Source organism: Misgurnus anguillicaudatus, chromosome 22, assembly GCF_027580225.2.
Source record: "Misgurnus anguillicaudatus chromosome 22, ASM2758022v2, whole genome shotgun sequence".
Lineage (NCBI taxonomy): Eukaryota > Metazoa > Chordata > Actinopteri > Cypriniformes > Cobitidae > Misgurnus > Misgurnus anguillicaudatus.
Window position 1 is genome coordinate 40051380 of NC_073358.2, and position 12702 is coordinate 40064081.

At 38.5% G+C, this 12702-nt stretch overlaps 1 protein-coding gene across 1 annotated transcript in view; it reads right to left on the minus strand.

Moving 5' to 3' along the window:
* Positions 1-1480: 1480 nt before the first annotated feature.
* The window catches only part of msna (moesin a), a 29366-nt gene continuing 18144 nt past the window's right edge, over positions 1481-12702 (minus strand). The window contains exons 5-14 of the mRNA XM_073860952.1: positions 11803-11951; positions 11636-11719; positions 11360-11506; positions 8264-8360; positions 7412-7575; positions 6187-6317; positions 5946-6106; positions 5590-5682; positions 3077-3307; positions 1481-2992 (exon numbers count right to left, since the gene is read on the minus strand). Coding sequence (XP_073717053.1) covers positions 2828-2992; positions 3077-3307; positions 5590-5682; positions 5946-6106; positions 6187-6317; positions 7412-7575; positions 8264-8360; positions 11360-11506; positions 11636-11719; positions 11803-11951 — 1422 coding nt within the window. The 3' untranslated portion in view covers positions 1481-2827. The remainder of the gene's footprint in view (positions 2993-3076; positions 3308-5589; positions 5683-5945; positions 6107-6186; positions 6318-7411; positions 7576-8263; positions 8361-11359; positions 11507-11635; positions 11720-11802; positions 11952-12702) is intronic.

Below are 12702 nucleotides of genomic sequence, written 5' to 3' on the forward strand. Positions count from 1 at the left end.
TTCATTTAGGTACCACCAGTATATTTAAACCCATCTTTGTATCAAAGATTGGTTCAAGTTTAATGCAAGTTGTAACTTAACACTTTTTTTATACAGATATAGTAGACCCATCGTTGTATGAAAGCACATTTTAGTTCATATTCATGTCGTCATAAAATAGCAAAGATAAGTACAGATGTTCTTAAGATTATCTTAAAAAAGTCCTAAAAAAAGATTTTTATTATATTAAGTACAAAATTAGTGTGGAAAAATAAAGTACTATAAGTACATTATGGAAGTGTACTACTTTTTACCTGAAAAAAGAAATGGGGTGCTTTCTCAAACAGGGATTAGATTAAGTCACTCAGGACTTTGCCTTATTATATTAGACATTTAAGGAGTTTTTACAAATATACCAAAAAATTATTTAAGATATGTCGGTGCAAACCGCCCCGTACTGTTTCGGTAGTGACATACAAATACGGCATACAATTCACAAAGAAAAATATATTTTTACTTAATTTTTTTTTAATCAAACAGATATTTTTTTTTAAAGACAACAATGAAATAAAATGCAAAAAAAATTAAAAGTAGAAATTTAGGGGTTAGGGTTCGAGACCTCAGAATCACATCAGAATAAAAGTGCACCATAAATTATATTTTTCCATTACATTAAGCTACTACTGATATTTTAAATATTAATACACGTTTCAAAAATAATAGAAAGATCTTGGGAAACATCTAACATTTTAATACTTAAAAAGTATGTTTTTTTTTTTTTAATGGCCCGTATAGCACTTATTATCTTGAACATCATTTTATAATCAAGTATCATCTGCTTATCCATAAATAAAAGTTAAATGGATTTTTTTAACCTAATGTTTCCTAAAATGTCTCAACTGTTGGCAGTACAAAAAAAGATTTGTCACACTGAGAATGAAACATCAAGTCAGGAACAATGGATTGTGGGATACAATTGTCTACTGTACATTTTGTGGCATTCTATGCATGCAAAAATGAACAATGTACAGATGCACACCCCACATAATATAATATTTAATGGGGTGGATTCCCAGGCAAAGGCTTATCCTAGTCCCAGATTAAAACATATTGCACTGACATATCTTAACATATATCAGTGCCATCGTTTTTTTCTCAGTATGCACGCCAGTAGTTTTTTTTTGTAAGGTATGTTTGTAGAAACTATTTAAATATCCTAATAAAACTACGACCTAATACTGGATTAATCTAAACCCTCTCTGGAAAACTGCCCATACAAACAGCATCTGCTTATCTAATGATTGAGCAAACCTGAAGTCAATATAAATCTGCAACAATCTAATTCACATGCATCAGTGTCTTATTGCTTTCTGTAAACTCTGGATTTTATTTGATTGATTTCTCTTGCACAAAAAGTTATTACAATAGATTAGCATCATATTTGAGATGTGAAAACACAGCGGCATCAAAATGCATGAGAAAACAACAACGTCCATGGATGTAATGATTTTAATATTTTATTGACAGTTGCAATGGAAACATTTTAAGCAGCAATCTGTTCTGTGATTGGCTGACAAAAAGCCACCTGCGGCCCAAGTGCAGGAAACGCCGAATTCTGAACGGTCACGTCACCCAGGTAGCAAGAAAGTTATATATATAATAAGAACAAGCGTAAAAGAGATCTATGTTCTTATGTATCAAAACAGCTCAGATTATTCAAGTGTAAGATCCAAATAAAGAATAAACTCTTCAAAAGCAGCCGGGGACGTCGTATTGCTTCAGTGCAGCATACTGCTACATGAAATAAAAATGAGTATAGATTACAAAAACAACTAAGGCACTGCCTACAGGTGCGGGGCTACTCAAAACTGTGTACACTCTGGGTAAATACTGCTCAGACATAAGGGAAGAAATTTAATCCCAGAAGATGCTTCCAAGTGTCTACTAAAGAAATCTTCAAATAATACTGCAAAAAGGATTCGAATGCATCAAAAACAACAAAACAGTCTCTTGTCCTTCAAAAAAAGAAAAAAGCTTAAAATAAGAATAATGATTAAAAACTAAACTAAAAATACAGTTTGATATTTTCGGTCTTTTTACTTCAGTGAAAAGGCTCAAACAGGGAGCAGCCACAAACCTGCAGCAGTGAGAAACTATAACTAACTAAATTAGTTATTTTCAACAGGGATGACACACATACTCTCTCTCATTCGCGCACACACACATTTTTTGCTCTCATGGGCCACCTGTTTTGGCAGGCTGGTTGACTGGCAGCAGGTAGCAGGTCTTAAGCATGTGTTTAATCGGTACTATAGTCATCCAATTCGAAAAGTAAGGGAGATGCAATGTTAATGCGACTTATCAAAGCTAGGCTATTACACCATCACAATGGCACTGTGTAGTCTGATAAACTATCAGCTACGTTGAATTACGATCTTGGCACGCTGGCATACGATTGGTCCTTTCTCTCTGGAGTGTGCTTTCGTTTATTCCCAACACTGGAATGTCTTTATACTTTGAATTCTTCTGAAATCCCGTCTTGCTCTTCCGAAATTAAAACCCTTTAGTTCAACTAACCAGTAAACCGTTAATGTGTTTACTATTAAAAGAGCTACACCTAGGTGAAAACAAGAAGCAAAAAATAAATCTCCCCTATTATAATGCAGTAACCCAAACAATACTCCTAAATTAAAGGGATTGTGAATTGTGCAGGATTAATCTATATATTTGGCTTTATTTTGTTTGCCTGTTTGGCTGATGGAGTGATGCATTGTGGGTACTGTAGTTTCTCTGCAGATATGATGCATAAGGCAGGCTGCAGTGCCCCCTGCTGGCCTACTGTGGTACATTACATGCACTCAAACTCATCGATTCGCTGTTTGGTGTTTCCGGAGCGGATCTGACGAAGCGTCTTGTACTTGTCGCGTCCCGCTCGTACATTCTCTGCGTGGATCATGTCGTTCTGGGTCTTCTTGGTCTCGTCCCGAGCGTTGGCGAGCTCAGAAGTCAGAGCCTGTGAAAGAGAGAGCGAGCGTTGACTACTTCTGAGAGTTCAATCTTTGTGATTGTGAATGAGCGAATCAGATTGCACTCTCACCAGCAGATGTTTCTGCACTCGTTCGTTCTTCTCGGCTTCCGTCATGCGTTCCTCCTCGCTCCTGTCTTTATAATCCGCCGCGGTGGTCAGTTCAGCGCTGGCCTCTGCGCTACTCTCGTCACCCTCATCATTGTCGTTTTCACCGTGCACGGGTTCTTGCACGTGGGTCGCGATCACTTTATTTCTCAGCTCCTCTTTAGTCTTCTCCAGGTCCTCCTGCACTACCATGGCCTGCAGGAGACGAACAAAATTGTATCAACACATGAAATCACAAGATTATCACCTAATACAGCGTTATATTTATACAATATATGACATTTGGTATTACAGCGTTCCTGTAGAGCAGGGGTTTTCAAACTTTTTTGTCAGCCGAACCCACTTGATCTAAATTACTTATTTAAGATTTAAAGTAAATGTTTCACTTAAATGGGACATATAATAAAAGTCTGACTTTTTCCATTTTTAAGTGCTATAATTTGGTCCCCAGTGCTTCTATCAACATTGAAAATGTTAAAAAGAACAAACCAGTAACTTAGTTTTAGTAAACCATTCTCTGCAAGCACTTGAAAAAAATTGACATTTGATGTCAAAAGGGGATCTTATTATAATACCGGCCCTTAATATGCACTATCCAACAATGGCACTGCGGTAGTGCACAGAGAGAGATGCATTTCATCAGCTCATTTGCATTTTAAAGGGACACACCCAAAAACAACACATTTTTTGCTCACACCTACAAAGTGCCAATTTGAACATGCGAAAAAAGTTATCTATATGGTATTTTCAGCTTAAACTTCACACGTGTACTCTGGGGACACCAAAAACTTATTTTATATCTTAAAAAAGTCTTGTAAAATGTCCCCTTTAAAGTTTTTATCAGTAGTATTTTACATGATTATAATTATTACCCGTTATAGGACCTTCGTTTGATAATTTTCTATTATTAGTACCTGTATAAAACGTACCTGTCCATTTTGCACAAGTTAATATATTTACAAAATATGTTTTTATTAGCAAGTGTTTATTATGATGTTTTTTTAATTATTTAATTTGAATTGATAATTTTTTTTTTATTAACTTATGAACCACCTGCAAAGCCCCTGGTGGTTCGCCATAGATATATACACTAGATGTCGCCCTGGGGTTCTAAGCATGCGTCAAAACCGCCGCCATCTTGGAACAGGGGTCTTGTCATAGGAAGTAGCTAGGTAAAGCTGCTATCTTCACCTGTACTTTGAATTCATGGATGATGCCGGACTTTTGTGCTGCGTGTTGATGTTAGGCCTACCAGCACTACGCATTATAGTTAGAAAAAGTAGATTTCATAATATCAAAACTTAAATTTTTTTCTGGACTCAATGATAAATACATGTCAGACTTTTGAAACTAACCAAAAAAAAAAAAACAAGAAAATCGCATTCATGACGATTTATGGTGATTTTATTTCCAGATGACACATTCGGTCCAATGAACTGCCGTAGCCAAGGCGACATCTAGTGTACATATCTATGGTGGTTCCCAAAAAACACCTGGGTTTGTTTCCCTTGTAATCCATCAACTAAAAAAAACTATGACACCTTTAATGCAATACAAAGTAATTTTTGAAACAGCTTTAAACCTTTGGCCAATAAGAGCCTGTATGGCATTTTACATGTATATGTAGTAGAGGTCTTCACGGGTCCACTTAAATCCGAAAACCAGAGGTCCGACCCGAGACCAAATCGTTTCACATGTGCCTCGGACACGGGTCGGGTACAATAATAGCGGTATTGTGTCTCAATTTTTGTTGAGACAGACATGTCAGTCAATTTTAAATGTACATTTTAGTAGTTACCTTGGTGTCATAGTGATATAACAAAGTAAAACAAATGGAGCAGCTCGCCAAATTGGTTGTGAGGCCGCCGGAGTTTCTTTCGGTGTCCAGTCGGGTTAAAAAAAATTGCCACTAGTTCGGGTCGGACTCGGGTCTAATTTTTTGGGGTTTGTCTCGAGTGGGGTCTTTCTTTTTAAAAAATTATATATGCGATATGTCGAGTTCGGGTATAAAGTGATTCGGGTCATTTTGGGTCAGATACATTTCTTTGGACCCGAGACGACCTCTAATATGTAGTCAAAAATTGCTGTTTTGTTATATAGAAGTGTGTATGAATATGAACAAAGTCCTTTGATTTATTTGATGAAATATAAATGCATAGTTTGCAAACTAACTACTGTGCACTTCAATCAACAATGCCTCTGTAGCTGAAAAGCTTTTTGATTGGAAAGTAAAAGAGAAGAAAAAGTAAAGTAAAAAAAAACCTTTTAAAGCAACATATTGTGTAAAAGTGCAACCGCTGTGAGCTCTTTGATTATGTACTGATTTTCATGTATTTTTACCTCTCAAAAATTGTACGGATTGCAGCTCTAAGAAATCAAGCATTATGTAATTTTAACATTTTCTTTCAGTGAAGAAATCGAAAAATAAGGGTGAAGTTTTGGAGTATCTGTCTTGAATGGCAAGTAACCGTATTTACCTTCATCTGCCATTCTGATGCTTCTTCCTCTTTCTTCTTTTTGGCGTCCTCAAGCAATGAGATCTTCGAGGTTAACTCTGCCAGTTCAGTGGCCTGTCCGAACACATAAACACACACATTCTCAGACTTGCAGGGGGAACGCATGTAATTGTGGTTGTCTTACATTCTGTGGTTGGCTGATGTTTGCTTTCAATGGAAACTTCAAAAATTTATTTTTGTTACTATGGTTACTGCCAATTTCGCTCTGTGGGGTTACCACAGCAATCTTAACTGCATGTTGACACATTGTATAGGTGTTTTTGTGAGGCTGTTATGGTGATGGGACAGTGTATAACGTGGTTGTCATGGTAACTGACCAGGTGCTCCTGGTTCTTCATCTGGTTCTCGGATTGCTGCAGCAGAGTCGTTTTGGCCTCCTCCGCCAGGCGGCGCTCCCGCTCCAAACGCTCCGCCTCCTCTTGAGCACGTTTACGCTCCTGATCCAGCTCCAGTGCTCTGCGGGTCTGCTCCTCCAGCTCTGCGCACACACACACATACACATATTAATAAATCATAAATTAAGAATAAAAGCAGCAACACTCACTCCATCCACTTTACCTTGCTGAGCTTTTCTGGTCTGTTCCTCTATCTGTTTGAGTCTCTCCATTAGCTCCTCTTTTTCTTTTTCAATCTTTTCCTTCTCCTTTTCTGCTTGTTCCCTCTTTTTCCGTTCATCTTCCAGCATAGCCCTATGACATAAACATGTGTATGTTAAGTTAAACACGCAATAAATAAAAAATTTAACTAAAACTTACAAGTAAAACTTGTATATAAACATTTGTATCTCCATACACACCTAATCGGTTGCCTAGCACCCAGTGTTACCTGCTTAAAACTTAGCTTAGACCAGTAGGATTTTTCTTACTGGTTCAGACTGGTTTTATGATAGTTAGACAGTTTGATGCCGCACCAGCAAAACCATCCTGTTCACCAACAATGACAGCTATTGCTGGTAAAGCTAGTAAAGACGCATGGTGGGTATTAGTTATGGTCGCTTTCAAAGCACTGCTTCATGAGGCTTTGAAACTTTTACGAATCTTTTGTTTCAAATCATTGGTTTAGCAAACCAGGCTTCATTACTTTATAAACGTTTCAAAACATTTGAAAAATCAAAGGATTTCCCACTTAGGGAGTTGTAAAAAAGTGTAAAATGTTTAGACAGATCTGCTTTTACACTATTTTTACCAGCAGGTGTCCCCAGCGTGTGTCGTGTTTCGAACACTTCGAAAAACTGAATCAATTTGGTTCAATTGATTCGACGATTCAAAAAGCTTTGTTTCTCCCATCACTAGTGGGCATACCAGCAAAAAAAAATAAAAAATACACTGGTGACCCGTATTACCAATATATTAAACCATCTGTTTATATTTTCCTAAATCCTTGATGATAGAGTCCAGACATCAGAAAAATATCTGTCTAAATGCGTGTATACGAGTGTTATGAATGTGACAAAAAAAGAACAAGAAAAAATAAGTTTTTGGGAGGCAACATACTTTTGTAAATCCTAAAGTGCACAAAACAGAAGCAATAAAACCCAACAACTGGAGAAGGGACGGTTCTTCAAAATACAAATAATATTGATCTTAATTTTCGTTAGCGAATTTATGAGAAAAAACAACGTTATGGATGTTATTGAAGCTTCACCTACAAAACTATGAAAAATAATGAGGAAAAAATGCTTGAAAACTTAAACGGAGACATTTGGTAAAAACTTGATACGTTAATGGTAAGATTGACATTTGCATGGAATTGTTCTCTCTCTCTCTCTTGCTCGTCCTGTTACCTTTCCATCTTCTTGTGGTTCTTCTCTTCTTTGGCCTGTGCCTTCATCTGCTGGACCTCAATGGTGTCTGGTTTACGGCGTCTCATGTAAAGCTCATGATTGCCCATGCACAGGGCCAGAATTCGCTTATTAATGCGCAAACGCTGGGCATAGAAAACAAAGTCCTGCAGGGACAAAGAGGGAAAAATGAGTTGCTAAGCACAAAATTATAGAGCGGCCACACAAATTATGGAAAATTTGCTACTTTTAAGGTCCTGGAATGGGATGAAGTTTTAGTTTTACTTCCACTGAATTAGACACAGACTTTCAAGTTCACAGACAACATTCAAGTTCACAGACATAATAGGAAACAATCGTGAACGTGAGTGCTGAATGCCTGCAGTTAGACCACTGATATGAGACAAACATTCACATCAAGACTCTTATGTGTGTCTTTGATAAAGACTTACACAGACAAGTGTGCTGGTATGCTGTAAAACATTCTCAAATCAAACATTATTCATTTTTCTACTGTATACACACACAAAAGTATTTCTTGTCTAGAAATGGCTTTTGTCTGGACTCTGGACACAGGAATAAGACTGGAAACCTGATCACTGCAAAAAGCTTAATCCGTTCCTAACTGGTTTAAACCGGTCTTGCTAGCCTGCCAGTCTGGTCAAGATGATGTTTAGCAGGTTTAGCTGGTTGGCCAGATGGTCTCCCAACCAAACCAACTGCGAAGCGCAGAAAAAACGTTCTAAAACAACAACAACAAGACCAGCCTAGGAGACCATCCAAGCAAACTAGCTTATGTGCGGTTCAAAGCTGTTTTTTGTTAAGAAACAGAAAGAAAGTCTTTGCATCACCTACCGGGGCTTTTTTATCAATGGGTTTGATGACAAATTTCTTATCATTGAAAGAAATGTTTCTGATCTCACTCCAGGGGAAACCAATTTTTGGTGTCATCCTGAAAGAAAAAAGAAAGAAGGAGAATAAGACCTCTGTTTTAGCACCGTAAAAATGCCAGTTTAGATAAATATTCATTAAAGGGCACATATTATGCAAAATCCACCAGGGTTCCCACACCTTAGTTAACTTCAAATTCAAGGACCTTTCAGGTCAAATACCCTCAAATTCAAGGACTAAATGTTGGGACACATTTTAAGTGAGAGCAAGGTTACATTGTGTTACATTTTAAGATACATTGTTACAGTTTCCTTTCGAGGGAACTCGTGCTGCGTCACTGCGGTGACACTTTGGGGACCTTTCAGGGGTAAGTGCGTCTGAATGTGTATATCAAATTCAACCAATGGCGCAGGAGCCAGGAAGTATATCGCTATCTGAAATATTGCCAAAGACGGCATTACAGGGACGCAGGAAGTATGGCAGGGAGACACAGCGTCTCGTTCCCTTCTCAGGGAACAACAGTTCCCTGACATACATACGTAACCAGAGACGTTTTCACGTGTCAAACACAACTATGCAAAAAAGCATTTTGGTATGAATCAACATTTGCATTACAGAAGATATAAACATTTAAAGCGAACAGTTTAGCACGTTTGCTTAAAGTCTAGAATTGTATGATATTATCCTACACTACAGGGAATAATATGGATTTTTTCCAGAAAAATTCTTGCAAAAAATTTATTCAAGCAATTTCAATGACCTGTATATATGCATGTCAATTTTCAACTTCCAAGGGCCTTAAAAGTTTTTCCCCAGATTCACAAACTTTCAAGGATTTCAAGGACTCGTGGGAACCCTGATCCACTTTTATGGACATAAATGCGTGTTGGCAGTGTGGGAAGAAATGAAGAAAATCCATCCTCTACTTCTTTCTTAATCCCCATCACACCAAAGCAGTTTAATTAGAGATGCCGTTTTGATTCTCTTGTTAGTGACATCACAAAAACAAAGGCCCCCCCACAGCCACCGACTGACTGCTTAATTTTACTCAAAAGCTTTTCTAAATGTGTTTGTAAGCGCATTGTAGCACTAATGTGGCTAAATATACTATTGTCTCAGTATTCACAGGAATCAGGTCTAACTAAAAGCGCTCATTGTCTGCTGTTAAGAGAATGAGGAGCAGTAGATCATTTACATTAAAAGCGCTTTTTGCTCCCACCCAAAAAGGGGCATGTGGGAGATGCTATAACAAATGACCTGTGGGGTATTTTGAGCTACAGTGGGGGCAAAAAGAGTATTTAGTCAACCACCAATTGTGCAAGTTCTCCCACTTAAAAAGATGAGAGGGGCCTGTAATTTTCATCATAGGTACACTTTCAACTATGAGAGACTAAATGAGGAAAAAAATCCAGAAAATCACATTGTCTGATTTTTTAAGAATTTATTTGCAATTTATGGTGGAAAATAAGTATTTGGTCAATAACAAAAAAGCAAGATTTCTTTCTCTCACAGACCTGTAACTTCTTCTTTAAGAGGATCCTCTGTCCCTCCACTTGTTACCTGTATTAATGGCACCTGTTTGAACTTGTTAGCAGTATAAAAGACACCTGTCCACAACCTAAAACAGTCAGAATGCAAACTCAACTATGGCCAAGACCAAAGAGCTGTCAAAGGACACCAGAAAACAAAATTGTAGACCTGCACCAGGCTGGGAAGACTGAATCTGCAATAGGTAAGCAGCTTGGTGTGAAGAAATCAACTGTGAGAGCAATTATTAGAAAATGTAAGACATACAAGAACACTGATAATCTCCCTCGATCTGAGGCTCCACGCAAGATCTCATCCCGTAGGGTAAAAATTATCACCAGAATGGTGAGCAAAAATCCCAGAACCACATGGGGGGGACCTAGTGAATAACCTGCAGAGAGCTGGGACCAAAGTAACAAAGGCTACCAATCAGTAACACACTATGCAGCCAGGGACTCAATTCCTGCAGTGCCAGATGTGTCCACCTGCTTAAGCCAGTACATGTCCGGACCCGTCTGAAGTTTGCTAGAGAGCATTTGGATGATCCAGAAGAAGAGTGGGAGAATGTCATATGGTCAGATGAAACCAAAACATAACTTTTTGGTAGAATCTCAACTTCTTGTGTTTGGAGGAGAAAGATGCTGAGTTGCATCCAAAGAACACCATACCTACTGTGCAGCATGGGGGTGGAAACCCTCATGCTATGGGGCTGTTTTTCTGCAAAGGGGACCAGGACGACTGATCCGAGTTAAGGAAAGAATGAATGGGGCCATGTATCGTGAGATTTTGACTCAAAGCCTCCTTTCGTCAGCAAGGGCATTGAAGATGAAACGTGGCTGGGTCTTTCAGTATGGCAGTGATCCCAAACATACCGCCCGGGGCAAAGAAGGAGTGTTTTCGTAAGAATAATTTCAAGGTCCTGGAGTGGCCTAGCCAGTCTCCAGATCTCAACCCCATTGAAAATCTTTGGAGGGAGTTGAAAATCTGAGTTGCCCAGCGACAGCCCTAAAACATCACTGCTCTAGAGGAGATCTGCATGGAGGAATGGGGCCAAACTACCAGCAACAGTGTGTAAAAAACCTTGTGGAGACTTACAGAAAACATTTTGATCTCCGTCATTGCCAACAACGGGTATATAACAAAGTATTGACATAAACTTTTGTTATTGACCAAATACTTATTTTTTCACCATAATTTACAAATAAATTCTTAAAAAATCAGACAATGTGATTTTCTGGATTTTTTTTTCTCATTTTGTCTCTCATAGTTGACGTGTACCTTTGACAAAAATTACAGGCCTCTCTCATCTTTTTAAGTGTGAGAACTTGAACAATTGGTAGCTGACTAGATACTTTTTTGCCCCACTGTAATACTTCACAGACACATTCTAGGTACACTCGAGACTTATATAGCATCTTATAAAAATGGGCATGACATGTGACCTTTAATGTTTGGGACATATTTCTGCATTGTTGATCCCTACTAAATACGTCATGAGACATTTCAAACCCATAACTTTGCATATAAACGTACTTGTCGTTCTGCTCATAGATGTTGAGTCCCAGTGCATCGACTCCCAGCCAGAGCTCTGAGCCTTTCTTATTCTTAATACTGAAATAATTCACCCCGTACATCTCCAGATCTTGCGCTATCTTCAGATATTCCATCATCGAGTCCTCTCTGAAACACACAGATACGTGTTATCACCCCACCGGTCGTGTTTGACCGACAGGGTCACTGCAATCAGCGATAACCCGCCACAAAAGGGCAAGAACACATTCCATCTGCCTTGTGTATATGTGCGTGTACCTCAACATGCCCTTGTGCTCCTCGTGCCAGACCTGAATTCTTTCCTCCCACTGCTCTTTACTCAGCTTGTGTTGCTCAAGAACCCTGCAGAAGGAAAGATTGTAGGGTGTTCTCAGACACTTTTAAACCAGAGCATTGTCACGTAATTGAGATATTTACATACACACCTCTGCGGGAGCAGTTTCTCACTGGACAGGTATCCTGGCGTGTGAGCGTCTTTGTTGTAGTCAGTATATTTGGCTTGAACTGCGTAAGATGCCAACAGCACTGCGGTCTCAGGGGGACAGTAAATGTCGTCGTTGAGAATCCCCTCTTTCACCCTGAAACACAAACCATGACCTTGTAAATGAGGTATTCAGTGTAATTTCCCAGCTGACCGCCAGATTTTGCTATAACTGATTTTTATCTACAGGACTCAGCATTCATTTGAGTCATTTCTATTTGATATACTGTATGTTCCCTGTAAATACATCTGAGAGTGAGACCACAACTGCATGTTCGGCCTTGGACATGCAGTGATGTGCATTATCTGGATCTCAGTAGGATACAAAACAGCATGAAGTGTACTATAACAGTGTGGAAATGAGCAGGGATTGTGTGAGACAGCATTATATTGATATCTGGGTCATGTGACACAAATATGTTGTCGTTTTTAATACTTAGCGTGTAGTAGTGATGGGCAAGAGTAATCGATGTCATGACCATGTGGGTTTATTTTTTTTTTTTTTTTTGTGGTTATGGTGGCATTTGGATATCCGTTTAGCGGTACAAGCGCCTGTGGTAGTAAAGACTGTGTGCGTGTTTGACGTCGACAGTGTTGGGGAAAGTTACTTTTAAAAGTAATGTATTACAATATTAAGTTACTCCCAAAAAGTAACCAATTGCGTTACTTGGGTTACTTTTCATGAAAAGTATAGCTTACGTTACTTTTTAGTTACTTTTGCGTTACTTTTTCTTGGCTGAGGCTTGATCTCTTTCAGGCCTTGCAGGTGTTTTTATGACTGAAAAGTTCTGCATTCAGAAATTGCATATTTCATCACAAAAATGTCGAGCTCTGGCCTGCCATC